The following is a 25,102-nucleotide window of genomic DNA, read 5'->3' as shown; positions in this document are numbered from 1 at the left end:
CCTGCTGCTTCAGGTGAAGTGAAATGACCATGAAAGATGTAACCTCCGATTCACGCTGGTCAAGCTGGCAAAAGCATGGATCGCTCGTGCAGGTGAATTCATGATTAAAGTTGGAAAAATGTGTCTTTGTGTGTTTGTGTGATCATGTTGCATTTGCACTTGTCTGGTTAGTCCGTTAATGTTTGGGCACCCTGCTTTCTTTATTTTCTGCAGTCTACACCAATCGAAAACCACTCAACAGTTGCCATGTTCATCTTTCACCTTATGCTCCACCCGAAGTTCTGCATGTTGCTGTCATGCACAGGAAGTTACTCTTCTGCTTTTGTGCTTCTGTGGTTTCTGCCTGTGTTGCAGAGTTTGTCACACTCCCCTCTCCTTCCTCTCACACAGCAGCCTTCTGACTGAGTATAGTGAGTAGTGAGATTTAGGCCCAATTAAGCCTCACCCACTAAGGTATTTGCAGATCTCGTAGACGAGGGGACATATATGATAGACCTGCCTTCTTCCTTCACCAACACTATATGCTCAGGACCAAGGCGGATGATGTGAACCAGAGACTTGATGTTCTACTCACGAGGGTTTGACTAAGGCCTGCTTGGTGTTTGGAGTGAGCATATCTTGCGACTCTGTTTTGGTATGCACTAATTTCTCAGAGAAAAGTGTTTGCGTAAAGCTTTCCTCCTGGATTACTTCTGGAGATTAGTGATGGGGAACGCTGCTGCCGGGAGCTTGGAGCACCAACCGGCTGAGGCCAGGACCTCAGTCGGGGCAGCTTCGGGAATGAGCGACCCCACACCAACATTGCAGAAGAAGCAGCCGGCTCCACCAAAACTGCCCATTCCTCCAGATGAAGAGCTGGAGGAGCGCTTTAACATGGTGCTGGTGAGTGAATGCATTGGAAACAACAACACACACACACACACACACACACACACACGCACACAAAACCTGTGCACTCGCTGCAGTTACAGGAATAAAAAAATCCATGTGAAATTCACAATCTTTTGAATTTTTTTTTTCTTAACAAATATTTGGTCCCTTTTGAAAAAACGAACATATGAATATCAATATCACGGTAAAAAGTGTCTATTTAGATCACTGATTCACTGTTGGATCCGAGATCAACAGGGTGATTAGCGCGCGAGGCAGCTGGCCTTAAGGGGAAGTTGAGCAATGTATTCACGAGAGAGACGCTGCAGAACGGAAAGCAAGTGTTTCACCATCTTTTCTACACGCTCTCAACATGTTTAAAGGTACAATCGTGATGATTATTTCTAGTGTTGGGAGCATCTTTAACTATCAAAAGCTGTTGTTCCGACAATGAAGCGCCTGAGTCTTTGCTAAATATTTGTGGTGGAGGCAAAATATACAAGTTTGTATTAAAAAAAAGACACATAATGAGTCTTATAAAGAATATGATTAACTTTTGTTAATGGACTTAATGGACACAGTGCATCCAGTTATAGGGAAAGAGCTTTTTCAGAAATTTAGTTGCCTATTATGATCTCTTTTGTCATTTATTTCTTTTGGTATTTGTGTAGGATTATTAGAAAAGATTTCTTTTTGTTGTTGTCCATTGACATGGATGTAGTGTGTAAATTTGAGGTGGAATAAAAAAACCAAACAAACATTAGTTTCCAAGGTCCTGTGTGAAGGAAGCTGCTTATAGTGTCAGCAAGTGTATTATTAATCATTTTCCCATATCATATCATCATATTCAAAAATGTAAAAAGAAAACAAAAAACAACAATTATGAAATTGAATCACAATAATGAAAAAAATTAAATTAAATATCACAATAGTTATAAATCGGGGGATAAACGTATTGTTCCAGCTCTCGTATGATACAAGATGCAATAAATAAAATATTAAAGATGTATTTATTTGCTCTACAATGATCATTAGTCATGGAATGGGCTCATATCCTATCTTTTGTTTCTGGATCAGCTGCATGAATCTTCTTCGCTTCACTTGAAACCAGTTTACTTGTGCTTGATTTGATTAATTTCAAGCTTTAAGCCCCATCAGGAGAGTCTGATAGCCATGTGAGATTTAATGTCTGGCTGTCTCACACAAAAGACACAATGGCAATGCAAATGTCATCATGTGTAAGCATGCAACTACACATGAAAAGAGAGTACAGTGGTTTTAACGGATAACTCTTTCACAATATCTGACATATTCTGCTCATGCCTTCTCATGCTTAAAGTTATTACAACCATTGTCTGAAAGTATGACCTCATTTCCTCTCTGAACCAAATTTTTTTGAGATTCCGCTTTTAAGTACTCCATCCTACATCCAGATTCCCTAAAGTTGGGGGATAAACACTCATGTGTTCAAACGACGCACAACCGGTGATGTTTTCTGTTGTGCTTTCATAATTTTGGGCTGCTGTGTGTTACACCACAAAACCCACAGTGAATCCCCGCCCTTACCCCACCTATGAAGAGAAACCTCTCATCAAAGTGATGGTCTGTTTCCGTTTGTGTCTCTTTTTTTCCCCCCTTCAGTGTTGATCAGAGTCAGTCTTAACACTGAGCTGTTTCATAATCTCCACCCACTGATCAGCTATGATGATTAATCTTGAGTCTTGGGCTGGTCACATAACAGGTGATAGATTTAGTATAGTTTGCTGCTGGTGGTGAAAAAAAGGTTAATTCGTTTTGTTTGTCTGTTCGCAGGATTATGCAAAAATTATGAGGAAGATTTTCAAAGCGGGGAAGGCAGTGGTAAAGGTGGAGGAAGAATCTATCACGTTTTGAGACAGATTAGTCATGGAGATGTTTTTTTTTCATTTCAGATTTGGTCAGAAATGCTGTAAGACCTTGGTGTTGGGTTACTGTGAAGACTGGGGGTTTTCATTAACTGCTGATACGGTGGCGAGACGGCCAATTTTGGATATTTCATTGAGGACAGGAAAATGCTGTAACTGGACTACACATGATCAGATTATTTCCACACTGGAAATTCTTCTCTAAAAATAATGACAAGACCATTATAGCTCTTAGTATTGTGTGCAAGCGTGTGTGTGTGTGTGTGTGTGTGTGTGTGTGTGTGTGTGTGTGTGTGTGTGCGCGTGTGTGTGTGTGTTTTTAATAAAGAGTAAAAAAACTTTTGCTTTCAGCTGATAGTGACAACTTGATTTGAAACTTTTTGGTGCTCATGAGCCAGCTCCTTCTCCGACAGGCTGTGGTGGTGGTGGGGGTGCATGATGAAGTTCTCCATAAAATTGATAACAGAAATATTGCACGCACTTGTAAGTGCATATACAGCAAAATAGACATCTATGGATCCAGTTTTGCGGAATTAATATTACAGTGCATCAATAAAATATTGAAAATAGATGATTCAAATTCAATAAGTTGAAAAACTTAAAACTGCACTGCATGTTACAGATTTGCCTTTGGGGATGAATAAAGTATTCTGATTCTGATTCTGAAATAAACGCCAGGTATTTCAATGATCCAAAAGAAAATTATGAATTCGGAGGTAAATCTGGAATTCAATTCCTGTCCTATAAAAATACTTAGACAGAAAATAGCTTTTATCCAGGAGCGTTGCCAAACAGAAAATGTCTCACTGAGATTCATATTGGATTCATGAAGAGCTGTTAAGTGAAAAGTGGCAGAAGAGCAGTTTTGGGTTTAGGAGCTGAACAGGTTAAATGTTGGAGGATAGAGAGAAACAGTTGGTGATGAAATGGTGACAGTTCATAAATATAAATAAATAATGAAAACCAAACTGGGTCAAGGAAACTTCCTTGAGGAATGCTGTATATTTCCTCTAGTGATTTAAAAAAAAGTGTATAAAAACCAGTAAATAATGACAAACTGTTACTAGTGGATTGGGCTGGTTTACATTTGCTTAATCAAGGACAGGCATCTTGTTCAGTTTTATTATAATCTTATCACAGGCAAGTAGGCTCATTCTTTCCATATTACAAGGTAACTGACAACCATCAATACACGCGTGACAACAGTTGTTCCGGCAGCAGTTTTTTTCTGTTCTACACCGAAAGTTCCTGAGTGGTTTTGTTAATCTGAATAATTTTGCTGAAGCAGAAAGAAAAGACAAATTTCAACATGTTACATCAACATTATTCTCTTTCAGAGCAACATGAACCTGCCACCAGATAAACTGAAGCTACTGAGTCAATACGACAATGAAAAGAAGTGGGAGCTCGTGTGTGATCAGGTAAGAGCACCATACCCCAAACCTACCAGTCTTACTAACACAAAAACCCCCTCAATATTCGGGTCATCGAACTTCTTAACACCTCTGCAACAGAGACGATGCAGAACTTGCAGTGCAGTTTCTATTGTTGCAACTGATAAAGGCGTTGTCATAGCAACAGAGATTGTGTATCATTTGTGGTTCTAGCGTCAACAATAACAGAATCAGATGTAGTGTTCTGGTTTATGTGTGTCCAGCCAGCTTTAGGAAAAAAAATTACCCTAAATATGTAATTCTGACTTTGAGTGTTTCAACCCCAGGAGCGTTTCCAGGTGAAGAGCCCGCCATCTTCTTACCTGGTCAAGATCAAGAGCTTCTACCAGGATCAAGTTGTGGTATCACTGAGGGTAGATATAAAGAATCAACTTCCTTTCATATTTGGCACATTTGTAGATTTTAAAACTGCACTGCATGTTCTTGACTCTCACCTCTGCTGCTTCTTCAGGCCAAGAAAAGAATCCAAGATGCAACAAAGGTCCTTAAAGATTTGGAAATATCCCTTCGCACCAATCACATCGGGTGAGTATGTTTGGGTAGGTTGTAGCTGATGATGAATTAATGCTTTTCCCCCTCAATATTAGGATTAAAGAAACATGATACACTAATTTATCATCCTCCCTGGAGCCAGACAAGAAGATAGAATCCCTTCTCACTTCTTTGCATGCATTAGGGAGCTGAGACCCACAGAAACCGGCTGACGGCTAGTTAGCTTAGCACCATGGATGGAAGTGAGTGGGAAGGCCCACCCCAAGTAGATAAGGTTCAGGATCTCGGTTTGTTCAGCTTCCTAACACACACACACACACACACACACACACACGATGCACACGAGAGAAATGTATCTACCTACGAGTCTGGCTCTATGAAGGATGGCAAAAAAAAAATTTCCCCCCCAAATATTTTTTTTGTCTTAATGTATCTTCCTTTCTCATTTATAGATGGGCTCAGGAGTTTCTCGATGAGCAGAATAAAGGTTTGGATGTACTGGTGGAGTATCTATCCCATGCACAAAGCGATGCCTCGTGAGTAGCAGTAGGCAGTGAAACCTTTTAAATGAAGTAAAAAGGGTGTTTTATTTTACATTTCTCATCTCTTAACCCCGTAGGTTTGAGCTGGAGACAGCTGAAAATGGCACTCTGTCAGACAAAGGAAAACAAGCTGAGAGGTCGATGGAAGACTTGACCAAGACCCCCAACAGCTCGCAGTCACATGGGATGACCAGAGCTGCTCGGGCCCTCACTGTGAGGTAAGAGGCTCCACACGTGACCGATTATTGACATCAGATGACAAAAAGTGCAGCAAGCAAAAGGACTTTTATTAGTATGTTTAGGACATGTTCGTTTTTCAATTGACACAATAACCTGGGAAATAATTAATCTTATGGACAATTCAAATCGTGACTGAGATATTTCTATCATCTCGTTCATCTCCCTGTCTGGATGATTTTTGTCCTGCTGACGCCACGTTGTAGACATCCTTAACGAAAAAAAAATAGTTGAAAATATTTCTTTTCAATAAGGGTGTCTAAGCGCTCGTTGGCCTGAACTTTGGACATAGCTCAAATTTTGTTAAATGATTTTATTATGTGTCCACATACTTGTTGTCTTTTGCAGACTAAGTTCCACTCTGGGGAACAAGATGACCAAAAAGACCCATTCGTCCAGCCAGAGAGATGATGTGCATGTGTGCATAATGTGCCTTCGAGCCATCATGAACTACCAGGTAGGCTTGCCCCCCCCCCCCCCCAACAGTTTTAACAGTTGTCTCACACTTTATATGTACAATGCTTCAATTATCTGATTGTTTCGCTTATGGGGAGAAACACACATCATTTTTGACCCTCAATGTTTGGTTAATTAAATTGTCAAACCAAAAACATTTTGGCTCCTTGTGTTTTCATTCTTCTCTCAGTCTGGTTTTAACCTGGTGATGACTCATCCACGCTGCGTGAATGAAATCACACTCAGCCTGAACAGCAGGAATCCCAGGTTGGTGTGTTTGTGTGTGAGAGAAAGTGTGTGTGTGTGAGAGAAAGTGTGTGTGTGAGAGAGAAAGTGTGCATGTGTTTGTGTTTATCTGTATCCATATCTAATAACTACTTCTGCCACAACAGGACCAAAGCTCTTGTGCTGGAGTTGCTGGCCGCCGTGTGTCTTGTCAGGGGCGGACACGACATCATTCTCTCTGCGTTTGACAACTTCAAAGAGGTTAAATGAGTTTTTAACAACAAATTTCATCTTCTTGTGACAGGCTTATTTAGCCGTTGCTTGTTCAGTTCTAGCAGTGTTCCAGTTCCAGACTTCCCCTCTTTGACAAATCATCTCGTGACAAACACGATCCAGCCCTCCCATGCTCTAGTGTCACAATTTTAGCTCATGTAGGACAGTCATTAAAGTGTCTGCAATTCTAAAGACAGTGCATTGGTAAAATAATTTAGAACCTAAATGTCTGTTTTTTTTATTGAGCTAAAAAAAAACCACTTGTCAGAAAAAGTCTCATTTAGTGGACAACAGTTAAAATACATGTTCCCATGCACACCCACATTTTTGGTTTTACTCAGGTGAGCAGAGAAAAGAATCGCTTTGAGAAGTTGATGGAGTATTTCATCAGTGACGACAGCAACATTGACTTCATGGTGAGTGTTTTATCTGTCCCACAAGGTTTAACATACACATGGAGGAACATTTGAACTGTGGATGAGATTTGTCATCATTGTGTCTTTGTTCAGGTGGCCTGCATGCAGTTCATAAACATCGTGGTCCATTCAGTAGAGCACATGAATTTCCGTGTGCATCTGCAGTACGAGTTCACTCACCTGGGGTTAGACAAGTATCTGGAAGTGAGTTGGTTTTTATATGAAACTCGAAGAATATTGATTCAAGATTTCTCTTTATTGGTCACATTCCTTGATACAGGTATGAGGAGCATTCAAGTTTTATACCTCGACTCTCCTCGGCAATGCAGCTACACAATAAAAAAAATCACTGTGCAGGAATGCAGCAAAAATTAGAAGCTGAAGGGAATTAAAAAGATATAGGTGATGGTTGAAATAAGATAATGGAACAACCTGGTTGTCATATTGTCACTTTGATCAGATGTTTTTGCTTTAAAATGTACTGTGAAGTTACAGTTGACTTGATTGGATGATTTGCCTTAGCGTACTAGTAACACAGGAAACGTATTCAGGTGCTGCTTATATTTGTGCTCCCCCCCCCCCCCCCATTTACATGCATGAGTTAGATATTAAAAACACATGTCATACATCACTACCCACAATGACTTCAGGAAAAAGAGGAATTATTACCTTTCTTGACATTGTTTACATCAACTGTCCTTTTAATAAAGTGAGAATACAAACATGCAATTGATTTAATATCATATACGTATTCTAAGTAACAATCAGTAGATCATAACAATGTGTGTTTGTGTGTAAGAACCTGAAGCTGACACAGAGTGAGAAGCTGCAGGTCCAGATCCAGGCCTACCTGGACAATGTGTTAGATGTGGGGGCTCTGCTGGAGGATGCTGAGAATAGAGGAGGGGTGCTGGAACACGTGGACGAACTGCAAGACCATAATGTCCAGGTCAGCCGCAAAATAAGGGAAATGAGACATTTTAGTGAACAAATTTCATGTTTTAATGTTGTAGTGGAGTTTATAAGGTGATTTTAAAGCAGTGTTACCTGGATTTCATGTTGCAGTTGAGTAACCGGCTTCAGGACATCGAGAACCAGGCAACAGAGAGAATATCTGAACTGGAGACTCAGCTCATGCAGGCCACCAAGGAGACGGAGCTGCTCAAAGTAAGGCTGCTTCCTGATGCACACAGTGTTGAACTAGCTAAATGGGGTGTGCCATCCTCACATTTATTAGTTAGAATAAGGCCAAGAGTGTCAATTTTCATAGCACTTATCAAATAAATGTAAAAGCACTTCTCTTCTAAAGATTATTCCATCTGTGTTTGTCTCTTTCAGGAAAGCCTGCGAGAGTCCTGTTCCCAGGTTAGCACCTTGCAGCAGAGGGAAAGAGAAAGGGAGCTGGACAGGGAGAGGGAGAAGGATAGGGAGCGTTTGAGCATATCTACCCCCCAGACAGCTTCAGAGCTGGAGCAGAAGATCCAGGAGCTGCAGGAGAAGGGGCTGATCCACCTGGGACGCACCGCCTCGGGAGGTCTGGACATCCAGGTTGTGCCTGTCAAGGTGATCGATTACATCGAAGTCCCAGCCCCGGCTTCAGTCAGCCAGCCCAGCGCTCCTGTGTCTGTGATTGATTCCTCCTCCCCAACATCCAGCCTCCCTGTCGCCACCCCTCCCCCCTCCACCTCCACCTCCACCTCCCCCTCCCCCACCCGGTGCTCCAGGGGGGATTACCTCTCCTCCACCACCTCCACCGTTACCTGGAGCTTATGCTTCTGCACCCCCCCCTCCTCCTCCTCCCCCTCCTCCTCCTGCACCTCCTGGTGCACCGGGAGGATGTCAACCACCTCCTCCTCCCCCACCTGGTGTTGGACCACCACCGCCACCTGGTGGTGGACCTCCACCTCCACCAGGAGCACCAAACTCTGAATCCGGTAAGGAGGTTGTCTGAGAAGAAACAAGCTGTCTCTAAAGAGAATTTCTGTTATTTTTCATCTTGGGTGCTATTTCTGGACTGGAAGGTTTCATTTTAACTTGTGTAGTGGTGATGCGGGTGTGTGTGTGTTGCAACATTTGCAGGAGTCATGCTGAGACAAACGCTCCTGTCACATATTTGTATTACATGCATATAAGGCTGATTTTGACGTGGATGATGTATTTTTAAATTTAATTTCAAGTGTTGAAAAATACTGACGACTAATTAAGCTCTAACATTTTCTTTCATGGACATGTCTGACTTCTCCTCTGTGCATTGGTGTGGGTTTTCTCAGGACTTAAGACCAAGAAGCCCATTCAGACCAAGTTCAGGATGCCATTATTAAACTGGCAGCCTTTAAAACCAAACCAGGTGACAGGCACCGTCTTTAACGAGCTGGACGATGATCAGATTTTGGGGGTGAGAAGATGCGTCACTCTTTTCTGAACACACTTTTTGGAATGATCATAAACTTTAATCCTCGCCTTCTGTACCTCTTGTTCTGTTTTTATCAGGAGTTGAACATGGAGATGTTTGAAGAACAGTTTAAGACTAAGGCGCAGGGTAATCTGAATGATTTGAGCAAAATGAAAAAGAAGTCCTCCCAGAAGGCCCCCAGCAAGACGTCCTTAATTGACCCCAACAAGGCCAAGAATCTGGCCATCACTTTACGCAAGGGTGGAATGAGTCCATCGGATATCTGCACCGCCATCGAGATGTATGTGCTTCATGGATGACCCACCCTTCTCGTTATCTTTCACACACTAACTGGTGTCACTTCTATTTTCCGCAGGTATGACCAGCAGGCTTTGTCCATAGACTTCCTGGAATTACTCGAGCGCTTCATACCGTCAGACTTTGAGCTGAAGCTGCTGGTTAACTACGAGAAAGATGGTCGGCCACTTGATGATCTGACTAATGAAGACCAATTTATTTTACGCTTTGGAAAGATTTCACGGCTGAGTCAGCGAATAAACACGCTCACTTTCATGGGCAATTTCCCGGAAACTGTCAAGCGCCTGCAGCCGGTCAGTTTAAGTAGATTATAGCTTCAACTGAAAGAGATTTGATTTCTTCAACAGAGGTCTTGTTTCATCCACAGCAACTGAACTCCATCATCGCTGCATCCATGTCCATCAAGTCCTCTCTCAAACTGAAAAAGGTTTTAGAAGTAAGTAAAAGGGGATACAGCGCACTGATGTAACCTCTTAAACATTAGTTTTTGCTAAGGCATCCCATGTGTTTCTCTTTTAGATCATTCTGGCTTTTGGCAACTATATGAACAGCAGTAAGAGAGGTGCAGTTTATGGTTTCCGACTCCAGAGCCTGGACCTTGTAAGTAGCTTTCATTTGGTCATTTAGTTTCACATTAAATAAAGTTTGTAAACAACGTTTTCCTTCTCTTCAGCTGCTGGAGACCAAGTCCACTGACCGCTCTCAGACACTGCTTCACTTCATCACCAATATCATCCTGGAAAAATACCCCGACTTGGCCAACTTCCAAAATGAGCTACACTTCGTGGACAAGGCAGCACTTGGTACATTCGCACAGTCAGGCATTAGTCTATCCCCTCAGCTTGTTTTAGTCAGAAAACTCATTTGTCGTTCTTTTCTAGTATCCCTGGACAGTATTCTTCAAGACATCCGTTCACTGGAGCGAGGAATGGAGATGACCAAAAAGGAGTTCCTGGTGCAGGATGACAGTGTGGTGTTGAAGGAATTCATCAAAAGCAACTGTGAGCAGCTGGAATCTTTGATTAAAGATGGCAAGACAGCACAGGTGAGCCTGCAGCACATACAAAATGAAACCTGAACACCTAATTGCACATTTTTACACCCTTCTCGCTCTGCCCGTCTCCCTCCAGGAGGCTTACGGCTCGGTGGTGGAGTATTTTGGCGAAAACCCTAAAACCATGCAGCCTTCAATGTTTTTCCCTTTGTTTGCACGCTTTATTAAGGCCTATAAGGTGAGAGAGTGTGTGTGTGTGTGTGTGTGTGTGTGTGAGTGTGTGTGTGTGTGTGTGTGTGTGGGGAGGGCGGGTTCTGAGATGTATTCATTTTGTTGTGCTAGTTGCGAGTTAATCCTGTTTGTCCTTGACCGAACACAGACAGCAGAAAAAGAGATTGAGCTGAAAAAGAAAATGGAGTGTGAGATCATCGAGGGGAAGGACTTGCCATCTCCCACCAAGGCTGCAGCTCAAAAGGTTAAGGTTTTAATCTTGTGTTCAGCAATAGAATATCAAATATGTGTTCTTTTTGAGTTACATGAAAAAAAGCAGCTTTTTCAGCGATGCCTCATAAACTGTAATGTAAAACAAATATCTAAACGTATCTCTCAGGCAGTAACTTTGAATATCTGGTATTTGGAAATACTTCTAGGGGCCGATGATGCCCAAGATGCCCCAGATGGACCTGATAGCAGAGCTGAAGAAGAGGCAGGTCAAACCTCAGGTACGCGAGGGCAAGGACGGCGCTCTGGAGGACATCATCACAGGTACAGTAATAGGATGCTTCCTGGAGGAGTCACACGAGGTTGTTTAAAGCATCTGTGCAGCGTGTTTGATGTTTACATGCTGTTGAAATTCTACCTTCATCTCAGTGCACCTGTCCTTGCTCTGCCTTAGATTTGAGGAACACGCCGTACAGGCGGACAGATGGTCGATGGTCAGTTCCGCGCCAAGACTCTTAGAAACCTGTCCAAGACACTTTCCTTTTTACACATATAACTGCGGTCATACACGGACCGAACAAAAAAAAGAATTTCATATCCTTTGTATGTATAGCAAACGGAATAATAACACATACGTGTAGTTTTGTCAGTATTTTAGTGTGAATTTAGCCTGTAAATAGAATTAGGTTTGAAATAATTGATATGTTCAATCTGAAGTTTACCCCAAATTTAGCTGAGAAACGTGTTTCTACAGTGCCTCATGGATTTGCATGTTCTACTGTATATTTGTAGTGCTGCTTCCTATTGAGTAATTAAAAAGACCTATTTTTACCCAAATTGTTTCTGTGTTTATACTTTCTTTACAAAATGATTCGAGATGACTCCTAATTTTAAGAGTGAGCGATATGGGGAAAATGTATTGAATTGATAATCATAATTATGGCACGGTATCAAACTGACACTTTCATGGACCCAAACGCTATGGTTGAATTTTTTTAAGTTGTTAACCTGCTTTGTTTGGGAAAAAAACTGAAGCTGAAACAAAAAGAAACAGATAAATCAAGTTAAACCACTTTTTTATGGATTTGGTTTATTTTTTAATGTTAGCAGTTTTGAACGTGTCAAAAATAGCAACAAGTTACAAAATAAACACCTCTTCATTCATTTTTTTTTTTTTTTTTAGTAATCTCAACTCGTATCAAAAAAAGTATCGCTGGGGAATCTAAGGTGTTCGGATCTAAAATATTTGAACTAAAGGTATGAAAAATCACATATCATATAATCCAGTTATTCCTTTTATCACGAAGGTCTGGCTTGGAAATGAGAAGTGTGATGCCATCAGTTGAAACTGTCATTTTCCCTGACATTTGAGAAATCATTGTGATAAATCTAACTTGCTATTTGCTTTTTTAGCACGATGTTCCAGACGATATTCAATGTGGATATCTTACCCAGACCAACCGCAACCCAGTTTTTAATCCTCATTTCCTGAAGCTTTATGATCATGCAATCTTTTCCTGACAGCGATCGAACATTAACAAAACGCAGTAAAATCAGACATCGCGACTGTACAAGAGAGCTGCACTTTATTAGACACACAATCACAGCAAGTTATGTACAAAAGAAGGCAGGTTTCGACTGCCTACTGTCTTCTCACAGGAAAAACACACATTTCTCACAGAATATCATGGCATCCACACTGATAAATTAGTATCTCCAGTATCCGTAGGCTTTAAATAATTCTATTATAGATCTATTTAGTTATTTTTGTTCTTATATCACACTACTCTACAAATGGGAGAATCACTCTGTGGAAAGAGTTCACCATCACCGGTGACTTCTCTGGTTGGGGTGCGTTCAAGCGTACCGAATCCTTCTGCACAATCAACACTCTTGATCACCGTCTTCATCATCACGTAACATCACAGTAAAACTGAACATGCCTGCGTCACAGAAATAATATCTCATTCTTCACGTTTGTAAAACCTCTGACATTAAAGAAAGAAACACGCTTTTCTCATTCTTTTTTTGAGAAAACACGTAGACGACATGTTTATTTTCTATTTTTTTGCGGGACTGCACCGTGCGATTGCTTGAGACTATACATGCATTGTTTTGTATATTATACCTTTTTACCCATCGTCATAGTTAATCATATTGATAAAACATTTTCTTTTGGACATAACAATTTGTTCAACTGGCTAGGAATGACTATTTACAAGTCAATTTTGTTTTCCTACTTTTGATGCCAAGATTTTTGAACATCCACACATTCATGTAAAAATACAGTACATATACAGTACATACTATATACAGTACATACTCTAGAATGTAGGTTCATTATAAAAAAGATAATGGCAAAGAAAGATTAATAAATTCATTCAACTCTTAAGTCGTTTATTGATCAATTTTAGTGGTTTTACTTTTAACTGTTGTGCTACTTAGAGCCGCTCGGTACAACTGGAGCAGAATAAGCAACAAAATGTACTTTTACCTTGTAGTGATGATTCAGAGCCTTCACCGCAGAATGTTTTATACTGCACGTCCACATTGCCACCGTTCCTTCCCTCATGCAACCATGACACAGAGGAATCTTAAAGCCATGTAAGTTCATTTAGTCAAAGCAGCAAGGCTAAACGGGAAGCCTGTAAACCGACCTTTCACAGTAGACACCACAACATCTGCATCTCTGATCTCTAACATCACTAAAACCAGCTGAATCACAAGTACAGGATGAGGTGGAACTAATAAAAACTCACACACACATACACACGCACATACACACACACACATACACACACACACTCACACTCACACTCACATACAGTACAGAAAATAAACCCCCTAAATACACACAAAAAAAATAGTAGCAAAATAAGCCCCTAAGCACAGTTAACGGTCCAACCTCTTACACCTCGAAGTGACCCTACACACAAGGAGGCAAAAAGGTGCAAATGAGCTGGACACACTTTTTCCAGGGACGAGCTTTTCATACACGGGACTCTGAATTACAAAAGAAAAAAAAAAACAAAAAAACAACAACCCAAAAACAAAACTGAACGCATAAAGAAAAACAATCCTAGAATTAAAAAAATGAACTATATTACAGAGGCTATCTATACAGATATTTAAACAAATATAAAAATGTTCTGCATATGAATAAATAATCTCAGTGTGAAATGTAATATCTCTCTCGATGAATTAAAAAAGAAAAGTCTGTACAAAATGATCACTAATTTATAAAACTCAAAGAGATGATGACATTTTACAGTATATAATTTAATCTAGGCCTATATATAATCACACTTTTCTTCACAATTATAATATCATACACAAACATCTCACTTAGATATATTTATATATGTATATTTCTTCTATGTTTTATTTCAAGTTTGTTTTTGTGATTGCCGAGGGCATCCACATGTGAGTGTCTTCGATATGCCCTGGAAGCCTTCAGCCATGTTGAAATCACAGCCCACTAACACTTGTCTTAAAAGTCATTCTCGAGAGCACTGTCACGCAATTCTGCGGGGGTTTCATCCCTGACTTTCCTTAGGCGAAGCAGCCGAGCATGAACACATCCTCCCCAACGCTCACCAGATGCAAATGCAGCAAATTTTAACTTGCAGAGTTATGGATTTGAGTGTGGAACAGCATGAGTAAGTGCATTTCTTTCATTTGACTTCACTCAATATGAAACCCAGAGCTTGAACCTGCCTGGCAGAGCTACAGAGCACCCAGGGTGAGGCTTAATTCGCTGTGCTGTGAGCTTGCAGTTTTGCACAGAGCTAGGGGAGGGTTTAGTCAAATGCCACTGCTGCAACCTGACACACTCTGCATTTCAAGTGCCTTTTTTTTCCTGCAAAAAAATTGGAACGAGCCAAATTTTGCAGCCTCTTCTTTGGGTTAAGTGTTATTCTATCATTGCCATTGATCTGCTAGATCAACAGGGGATGTTGGGAAAGAAGATAGTCTTAGAGGCACTGGGAAAAAACATGGTAACAGGTCCTTGCAGACAAACAGGCATGAGTACTGCCTTTGTTATAATTGCAACAATTACATATTGCATACATTTTTCATAATAGAGGCAAATCGAACTTTGTCCATGCGTAACCTTGACTGAGAGGGTTTTAATTCACATATGCATCACACCAAAGACAAAGCCAAGGTAGCGATCAGCAGCTTTCTCCAGCTGTTGAACCCTTCGTGTCATCTCTCCGAGTCTTTTATATCAAAAGCACTTTCGGTAGAGAGAAGTCAAAGCTGGCCTTAGTCAAACAGCCTTCTCATGTCTCCAAACTAATTCCCTCTCCTCAAGCTGGCTGCTACTTCACACGAGTGCCCTATGCACGTTTTCATCTTAGGGCCAACCCACTGATGCCTCTCCACCCAGGTCACCCAGCTAGCGGGCAGCCCCGAGGCTACAACACAGGTTTTCTTTTTCTTTTTAAAAATTTTTTTTTTTTTTTGGTTAGGGTTTCAATGACAGGGGATCAATGACAGACCTCTGATGTGCATTAAAACTTCCAACCACTGTCGTTGATTCACACCAAAGGCCTCACATTCATGAATGTTTTATCATGCAGGTAATGAGGCAACAGCAATACGGGCGATCTAACGACCAGCATTCACAGTACGTGGGCTGCTTTGTTTGGCCTTTAGAGAATATCTGTAGCACTGTGCTAATTCATGACTATATTCGAATCTCAATTTCCATGACTGCATGCATTTTTAACGCATTTTTTCTTTTAAAGTTTTTTTTGTTTTTGTTTTACAATACATCCTAAAACTTTGGAAGCTGATTCCTACCTTACTGACTTCAAAAGTCTGTAGATCAAATCCTTTATGGGGTGAAAACACGTTATGTCATTGTGTCAGATTTTTAATGCTTATCATCGGTGGTGCAACGGATGTGATTTAAAGGTAAATAATTGGGCGAGAAAGGGAAAATAAAAGTAGTTTGTGCTTCTGCAGCTTTACAAGTGCGTGAGTGACAGAATGTGTATTATTCATCACTATGTGTGCTTGAGTCTTTGGGAAAGTTTGTGATATCAGACACCAAAAAGCCGGAGATGCTACTGTGGAACAATCCTGATTGTCATAATTAACTTGTTCATAAATATATTTGTACACATTTCATCATGTGACTTTACTATTCTGTTTAGGTACTTCTATCTTAAATAGATATGTGCTATTTGAAGACTCTGCTCTCTGAATGTGCTTGTGTGTGTACATATGCTGTAATTTCTGATGCACTGATTCCATTTCCTGGGGATGCATATAAATATTTAAAGAGCGTGACGAGAAATCAATACAAATGGTCAGACAATGACATGTTCAGTTGAAAATGATGAGGAAAATCATGTAAACTCTTTACACAGTGGGTACAAACAGGAAAGTATAGCACCAGTTCAGAGTTTAAAAACAGATCATGAAAGCCACAAATGCCCCTTTTAACACAGAACAGCCTGAAATCACAATCATCACCTTGAGCTTGTGTTTTTTTTTCTTCTTTTTTTTTTCTTTTTCTGAATGGTGATGTAGGAACAATGTTATCCTAAATACACACAAATACTGGACTCACTTTGTGATTACTGCAGCTCTATTTTCTATGATAAACATCACAGTCTCGACGTATTTTGCAATCCTCAACCAACCCATTGAGTGAGGGTCAATGTGATGAAGTCCATCCACATCAGCCTAGAACAGGTAGCTGCCGGAATGGACAATTGTGCGGTCTGTATCTGGGGAAACGGGCTGTGTGACTGTGCAGGAGAACTACAACAACTCTGAAACCAGATCAGACTAGGAAACTTGTCCAAGAAGAACATGTGACTCCATTTCAGTTCTTGCCATGGAAACAGGATGACTGTGCAAACTGAGGTTAAGCCAAAAGTAGAGAGGAATAAGATGGAAAAATAAAAAAAAGCCAAAAAGTTATGAAAAATCGAAAAATGCTGTGTGATGGTGCTTGCATTCTTCCCATCCTCCTCTTCATCACCAAGAGTTGCATTCTTCCCATCCTCCTCTTCATCACCAAGAGTTGCTGGGACTGATGTTTTTATTCATGGGCTCACTGCCACCCTCCCTGTCCAGGCTTTGACAACTGGGCTTGAGGGCCATAGAGGAGAGGGAACTCAGAGGGCTGGGAGAAGAGGGAGACAAGGAGGCTGTAGGGGTGGTGGGTGAGCAGGAGGAGTTAGCAGTTGGAGTAGGAGAGGAAGCAGAGGAGGAGGACTGGCTGCTGGGCAAGGGCAAAGAGGCGGCTCGCTGCTCACGTAGAAGCCGGTGATGACGGAGTGTTGAGGACAGGAGTAGGGCCTCGGCACTCAAGCCAGAAGCGGCCAAGCTTGCGAGCAGGGCCTTCGCTTGGCTGGGGGAGGCTGTTAGACATGGCATTCCCCCCTCCTGTGGGTACTTCCTCAGACCAGGAGTAAACGCTGCTGCAGGTGAGGCTGCTCGGCCAGAGAAAAGGCCCGTTTTGATACCAGAGAAGAATGGCTCAATACTGCCACTGACGCTGTTGGTCCCCAAGGCCTTCGGGTAGAGCAGGAGACAAGAGGAGGGGGTAAAGGAATGCAAAGAGATGATGTTTTCAGGGTTAAAGGGGAATTAATTAAAAATCAAAATCTTGGCTGGGCACGGTTCCCTTCAGCACCTTCCCTTCGTTTCACACTCAAACATGCACACATGCTTGCAAACATGCGTGCTAATACACATCCACAATGCACACAGACTGGTGGGGTCAGCGTAGATGTTACAGTAAATAGTTGTACAGGTCTCAGCCTGACCCTGACAGGAATTCGATGAGGGACTGATTAAATAAGGGTGGGGGGGGGGGGGCAGATGAATGTGTGGAGCTTTGGAGTCAGGTGATGCTGAACAGGAGGAGAGGGAGGCTGAAGAGGCTGCACATGGACAAGTCGCTCACTGCTGCTGAGGCACGGGTAGGTGGGCAGGCCAGGAGGTGCAGGGCAGCACGGGTTCAGGGGTGGGTGAGGTTACGCCGCAGTCAGAAGAGACATGTGGTGGTGGTGGTGGGGGGGGGGGGGGGGTAAAACAAAACAAGAGACAAACACAGGAGACCATTATTCAGGTTGATATCAGCATGTGTGATGCAAGCCGTGATGCAGGCTGCCATCTACACGTGATGACCAATATCATTAAAAGGCTTCATTGTATCCACCCAGACATGCTTTAGGATACTGTGTTTTTACCCCTTTAACAGCCACACTCAAGAACAGTTTCACCCAGGCCTATAAACATGAACCTCCTACAGCAGCCGTACTGGATACCACATTTTTACACAATCTGAAAAATCCCTTACATGCCTTCATGTACATTCTTCTCTATTTTAGCATGACCTGAAGAAATGGTTGATTTGGGAGACGATATGCTGCCGCTGTCGCACGCTCACTGTAACTCAACATGTATTTCACCTTTACAGCTTTTCTACATGACCTCTATTGTTTTTGGTGCCTGTTGCTAACTTTCCATGGCACCCATATTCAATTTTCTTCATTTTCACACAATCTCTTCGATGCCTTGATAGATTTTGCGTGCCACTGTTTCACTAGTGAGTGGGGAGGGGTGGTTGAACAGTGGTGTGAGGATGAGCATGCTACACGCTCCTGTCAAGTTTTGACACGTTCGTCGTTAAAAAAATGGTAGAGAACATCACACCCTCAATGCTTCAACGTAGTACAAGAATGAGTCACTAGATGGCACTGTTCAGACATGATGAGACTTCAGGATAACACATTCACATGTATTTTAGTCCCTGAGAGTCAGGGTGAATGCAGGTAAAACAGCTACTGCATGTTTGATGTGCAGGAGTCAGAACGGTGAAAGAGCTTTTTTCCCCTTCCACTATTTCATACTTTTGGATCGTTTCATTTAAGCTTTTAGGAAGCAACAGGAGAAAACTCTCTCTAAAAGTTATAAAAAGGTTTATGAAATACAAGTATTTGCTGTGTGTGAAAGGAGAGCAGGTGCTGGTGTTGACTGCACTGCTGGGTGGTTTTCATTTTGCTCCGTTGCAGAGCCTAAACATCCCCAGAGATCAAGGCTGTGCCTCCAGCTCGAGGCCGACACTTTTATTCTGGTCTATGACTGCAGCAGAGCAGCTTTCCCTCATCTCAGTCATTCAGAGCCGTCTGCCAATCGACAGCATCCCAGGACATGCCTTTACAGTCCCCCACCCCCACCTCACACCCAGCAACTTCAACTAGCTTGTTTTACCGCCAGCAGTAATAACAGGCCAAATGGGAAATGGAAAAAGAGGTTTAGTGGCGTGAAAGGGATTCACATTTTTGTACCTTGCTTGATCTGTGCCAAGGAAAACTTAGTGACACTGTGGCTTTGAACTGTCTGTTCTTATCCAACACATTGATTTGAAGGATCCACACGTCTGGAATGTCTGATACCTCGGGGTGAATTGAGCAGGCAGCCTGAGCATGGAGGCACGGAGCAGCATCAGAGAGGATCTGTTAATTTTAACACCTCCGATTAACACACATACACGAGAAGCTGATCCTCTGTCAAACGCTTATTCATGGTAGTTATTACGTCGATTCTAACCGCATCATTTGCAAGGGTGTGAGCGGGAGGGTGGTCTGAATCCAGGTACAACTAAATAAAAAATCGTATGTTTCGCCCTTAAAATTAAAGATCACAAGGTAATACCAGCATTGACAGATCATTGGTCATTTAGTTAGCAAGTTATATATTAATTAAAAAAATTAAAATCAAAATGGGCAATGAAATATGAAGTCCCAATGTACAAAAGGGTCCCAGTCCACCATGCTGTAGCTGGTTGCAGATCGTCCACATTAAAATCTTTAAAATGCTTAGTTGTCCCTGCAGTGCTATTTGCATATTTAGATTTCCTCATGTATTCGCTGAGGATGTGGCTTACAAGACCACTAGGGGACTCCAAAGAGCCACGCACGTTCATAATTCCCTGGAAACGTTAATATTCATTTAGCGGGAGAGTAGTGGTAAAATGGATCAGTCTAAAACAGCGGCTGGGAGGAGGGTGAAAGCTTAGGTTCACATTTGTGAAGTTACATTTCAGAGAGGTTTCAGAGAAGAGCAGTAGAGCAGGAAGAGAGAACCCTGAGAGTGAGCACATCCAATTATCTGAACAGCATCGGTCACAATTTGAACCTGAAGGTTTGGAGGGTGAAATTAATGCGGTGAATTATTTTAAAAAGATGAAAAATCAATCTGCAGGACACACACACTAAAAAAAAATCCACAGGCAAATACCAATAGAACTTTAATTACTCATTGGGTTTTGTACTTTGTATTTACTGCCTATTTATTTATTCACATTTAATATTGTCTGAGAGTTGCATGTGCACGGCTTGCTATACAACAAATTGCCCCTCGGGGGTAATAAAGGCTTTCAGATTTTATGTTACACTAAAGGTCACATTATGGGGGTGCTATAGAGATGTAGTTCGGATACATGCTGCAATTTCTTACTTGATTAAAAAAAAGCAGCAGAATGTATCACTTTCTACTTTTGGGTGGCTTTGAAAATGACATAAAACAGGATAAACAGTGCTTTCTGTCTTCATCATTTATATTCTGGCGGCTCTGATGAGGAGATTTCTTCAGAAAGCTCAAAGTCAGTGATGGGTTAAAAACAAGAAAACACTAAGTGAAGCGCACAAACAGAAGTTGCTGATTAGCTGCTAAAAGCAAGTAAGTCAGCCACGTTGATGATTTGAAGAGATGAGCTGCAGATTATACTGACAGATTTTCCTTCCATCCATCTGCAAGCCAACGTGCCAGGATCTGTGTCGTCTTCTTAGTTTGACATCTAAGACTCCAGCAATCCAAGCAGAAAGATTACTAAACTAACAGCTGAAGGAAACCGGGATCGATAGACTAAACATTAGTTAAGATGTTAAAATATTCAACTTAATGTTTCTGCTGTATACGGAACTGTAAAGTTACTGTAGCAGAGTTGTGTTTGGACTGTGTAGTGAGCCTAATGGGACCACATTGTTTAGCAATTATGAACTGGGAGTGCTGTGGTTGTTTTTCCCAACCTACTAATGGAGTACTTGACCTCTCAACAACTGCACCTCATTTTTCAGAATGCCACCAATTCCGGTTATTGGCAGTTATGAAGCCGACTGTTGGTTTAAGTCAGCTGCTTCTTTGTTTCTCTTCCATGCTGACAATTAGCTCTGTCCCTCTGAGGCTTTCACGTGCACGGCTTCTCTTCACAATGACTCCTTCAAAAAGCCTGCCTCTGTGTGTTAGTGTCATGCTGAAACAATGGGATTAATTTTGCTTTCATAAGACACATGTACGAATCTCCTCAGCCTCCGATTCAGAAGCAGGACTGTCAGGATGGGTGAAAGAGAAAAAGGGCAGCATGTGTAAATTACAGAGCATAGAAAGCAGAGGAAGGCAAGAGACATAAAGAAGAGGAAATGTGAAAGTCTTAATGGTAGAGAACTGTCCTCTTCATATTGAGTAATCAGTGACTCAAGAGGCGATTATTACACAGCACTGCAGAGATTTCTCCCAATCCTCTCTCAGTCTGAGGCAACCAAGGCCTCATTACTCTTGCAATCTGTCTCTCCTTTACATTAATTTTTCCTCCATCTTCAAGACTGAACGTGGGTCTGAATGCTCTGTTAAATTTCGGAGAGATACGGAGGTTTAGGTGCGCTTCACTGCTCCTGTTATTTTGGAAATTACATCGACATTAAGCTTTCATTGCTGAGGCAAAGAGCAAAAATCTTCACTTGGCTTTACTTGACGGACATGCTTCAGTAGTTCAATTTCCTCACCACTGCAGGCCATCTAGCATCCTTACGTCCTTGTGTCCAGTTCTTACATTAGAGCAGCAAAATGCAAAGCAATTACATCTCTGAAAATTGCCTAGCCAGCTATCAGGGACATATACGAAAACATATAGAAAAGGATTAAGTAATGCCGGATAAAATTCAGCTTTTAATGTCTGTGTAGATCCAAAATTGTATAATGAAACTCTGAAAAATGGCTGGAGAAATTCTTCTGGGCTCTTTTTACACGGTTCTACAAAGGCATGAATAGGTGACTTATGATTACACATAAGGGTGCTTTCAACTTTTTAGTGAATGCTGATAAAACAAACACTATTTTTGGTCACTGAAGTGCTATTTATCCACCCATTTAACCCAATGGACAGAAGCGTCTATGGGTTGCAGAGCCAGCACAGGATCCTTTCAGCCATTTCTGCAAACCTATAATAATGTGACTTTGTCACCAAAGAATTAATAATCAATAGCTTTGACAAGCAAGTAATAAAATGAGTTTTGGACATTAGAAAATGTGAGCTGTGCATTTGGATGCAGACGTGCAGTGAAACAGGGAGAAGCCTGTTTGAGGATGTGACCAATTCATGCCTGAACTGGTGTGGAAAACAGAGGAGCTGCATGGTGATTCTGGAGGCTCTGTCTGCTTTTAGAGGCTGAATAACTGTAGCTTTGACGGGTCGATGCAGCAGCTGCCCTTAAGAGAAATCATGTTTTCATGTAAAGAACAAGGTCATCAAATCTGCTTGTATTTGTGGAAACTTTTTGAATATTGTTCCACTTAAAAAGTATACTCTGTCCCCATTTGTCTTGATGTATAGCAGGTACGAACCATTTCCTCTTTTTGTCCCACTTTGAGACAGAGGGTACCGTGAAATATGTTCCATAATAAACTTCAGCTTTAGTAGTCTTTCAAACTTATCCTGCACAGGCTTTCTGCAAATAAATGAAGAAATGCAAATAGGCTAAGTCGTGGGTTTCCTGTAAATGTATGACATTTGTTAAAAGCTGTTTTTTCCACTTTCCAGGAGTCAGAAACAAATAAATGACACAGGACATACCGTTTTTGTGTATTCGGTGCAATTTCAGGCTACATATTAATGTAAGGAGAGGTAATAGGGGTGCATCCTTCTGAGTTTTGTCTAAGAGGGGCCCAGCAGGATTTGAAATCCCCTGGTCAAAAGCTACCACCAGCAAAAAACAATACTGACAGACTCTGAAAGAACCATGTGATCTGTCTGCACAGATGCTGTCAGATCAAGCACGGACTGGGAGTGCTAAATATAGAGATGATACCTGCTGCTGGCCCTGGCACTTCAGGAAGTCCTCTCTTTTGCCGCTTTTATATTTGTCTGTGCTGTTCTGCTGCAGGTGCTTCAGTTTGGAGGCAGCAGAGGAGTGGAGGACCTTACCAGCACTGGAACTATTCCCTCCCTGAGAGGAGAGGAGAGGAGAAGAGAAGAGATGAGAGAGAGGAAGTGAAGTAAATCTTGGACACATGGTCATACATGTCATTTCTCCTCTTCAGTGCTTCTAGTACACAGCCGCAGACAGGCATCAACTTGCCACTGAAGCTTGGTTGTCTGATCTGAGCGAGACCAAGGAGGTTAAGATCAGAGCGTGTCGCTGATATGACTGAACTAACAACTTCACAGAGTTTCACCATCTATCAGCAGAAAACGACAAAGAGAAGAACATAGAATTGCAGCATCAAAACTGACGTTGCGTAGCTCATCTGCTCGGTAGGATTGAGGCGGCAGGGAGCTTAATGATCTTTCCTGCTGAGTTATACTGTCGACTGTCTCCAATATGCACAAAAAATCATTCACATTCAGTCAAGGTTCCATCACACTCTTAACGCACACTGAGACAGCTGTACTACAAGATTAACTTTAGTCGTGCCAAATACCTAAAATAATTTCAACGTAACATCTCCATCTTTATATTGAGGCTGATTTCCTTGACAACGTTAATTTGGTTGGGATGTTGGACAGGAATGAGAAGAAGTGTCATGTAGAAGTGATGAAATGATGAACATGGTTGAAGACGGACTGATGAAATAATGCGTGAAGACTCTGTAATCCTCATCTTGTGCCCATGGGAAAAGCTTCCTGACTCTACATCAGAGGGGTAATACTCATCATGACAAGTGTGACCGTCGAGTACGGCAGCCCTGCCCTGAGTGAGAGGCTACACTCGCAGCGATGGGGAATACTACACAAGCCATCAAGATACCTCACTGAAGTGGTAGTTGACGGAGAGACGCAACAACTCTTTTGATAATCACTAATCATTATGTTGTGGTCAAGTGGGAGGAAGCTGTAGCAGGGCTACTCCAAATGTCTTGTTGTCATTCCTTATTAACATGAAGCGCATCAGAAGTGATATTCACCTACTTCAAGGAGGTTAGGTGATTAGTTTGTTCATTATTTCTCTCTGTAAGCAGGATTGTGCAAAAAGTCATGAGGGATTTGCATGAAAATTCTAGCAGGGATGCAGCTTAGCTGATGATCCCGGTGAATAAAACTGTTGGCTAATGTCGCCTACAAATTTTCACACAAGGATGCCTCAGACAAAAATCAGTCGCATTAAAAAAAAAACCCATCACCATAAGGATGTTGACCTCTGCACTTAGATTAACTTCTGCATGACTAGAGGGTCCGTGGTAACGATTCGTCTTTTTAAGCAATTTATATCAGTCTCTTAAAATCTAATTAATTTCCATAACATAAGACAATAACTGAATTTAGGGTGATTGAAGAGGAGGATGGTATACCAATGCACACTTTTTGGAGGAAAAGACAAAAAAATCAGTGCAGAACATACAACTTTTTAAAAGGAACAGATTTGAATTTGCGGTGCATTTGCATTATTCTGAATTCCAACTCTAAGACAGAGCGTATCGGTCAACCCGTAGGACAGAAGGAGAACAACATTCTCTGTCCAGTTTGGCTTTCTGTTCTTTTTTGTTATTTTTGCTGAACAAGCCTACCAGCACTGACAATCATGTTGTTGGATGATGTGAGTACAGGAGTGTGACCATGGTAACCGAGGTGCACACGTGCTTCATGACAGAAACTAGGCTACCGCGAAAGCCTCAGTCTAAACAATTAAGAAAAGGAATAACCTAAGAGTATGTTTGAAAGAGTGCACTATTTAATATGTTGAATATTAATTTCAAATAATTGTTTCAGTTGCAAATTTGCATTAAATAAAATAGGGTGTCATATTAGTCCTGGCAGAGGTCTGGCTATGAGGGTAAAAGGTC

General features: G+C 41.6%; 2 protein-coding genes across 5 annotated transcripts in view; one reads left to right on the top strand and one right to left on the bottom strand.

The window, feature by feature from the left end:
- Positions 1–380: 380 nt before the first annotated feature.
- On the top strand, positions 381–11,842 carry fmnl1a (formin-like 1a). Its single transcript, XM_086183994.1, is given in 26 exon segments — positions 381–882; positions 4,112–4,195; positions 4,495–4,581; positions 4,680–4,753; positions 5,173–5,256; positions 5,340–5,480; positions 5,848–5,956; positions 6,146–6,222; positions 6,348–6,441; positions 6,795–6,869; positions 6,963–7,073; positions 7,669–7,818; positions 7,935–8,036; positions 8,208–8,497; positions 8,499–8,803; positions 9,140–9,264; positions 9,360–9,562; positions 9,638–9,872; positions 9,947–10,015; positions 10,099–10,179; positions 10,253–10,382; positions 10,461–10,624; positions 10,710–10,811; positions 10,953–11,048; positions 11,224–11,338; positions 11,469–11,842. Coding segments are annotated over 26 exon segments (3,345 nt in total). The 5' UTR covers positions 381–705; the 3' UTR covers positions 11,534–11,842.
- A 731-nt stretch (positions 11,843–12,573) lies between these two features.
- The window catches only part of srcin1a (SRC kinase signaling inhibitor 1a), a 69,842-nt gene continuing 57,313 nt past the window's right edge, over positions 12,574–25,102 (bottom strand). The window contains exons 20-21 of one of the 4 annotated variants that reach the window (XM_086186160.1): positions 23,131–23,268; positions 12,574–17,551 (exon numbers count right to left, since the gene is read on the bottom strand). In XM_086186160.1, coding sequence (XP_086042286.1) covers positions 17,048–17,551; positions 23,131–23,268 — 642 coding nt within the window. In that variant the 3' untranslated portion in view covers positions 12,574–17,047. Of the gene's footprint in view, positions 17,951–23,130; positions 23,269–25,102 lie in introns of all 4 variants that reach the window. The other 3 variants (XM_086186161.1, XM_086186162.1, XM_086186163.1) reach the window with 3 other exon arrangements.

The sequence above is a fragment of the Aulostomus chinensis genome, chromosome 18 (genome assembly GCF_037954235.1).
Source record: "Aulostomus chinensis isolate RoL2024-O1b breed Wild chromosome 18, RoL_Achi_v1.0, whole genome shotgun sequence".
Classification (NCBI taxonomy): Eukaryota; Metazoa; Chordata; class Actinopteri; order Syngnathiformes; family Aulostomidae; genus Aulostomus; species Aulostomus chinensis.
This window is presented reverse-complemented; position numbering and strand designations above follow the sequence as displayed.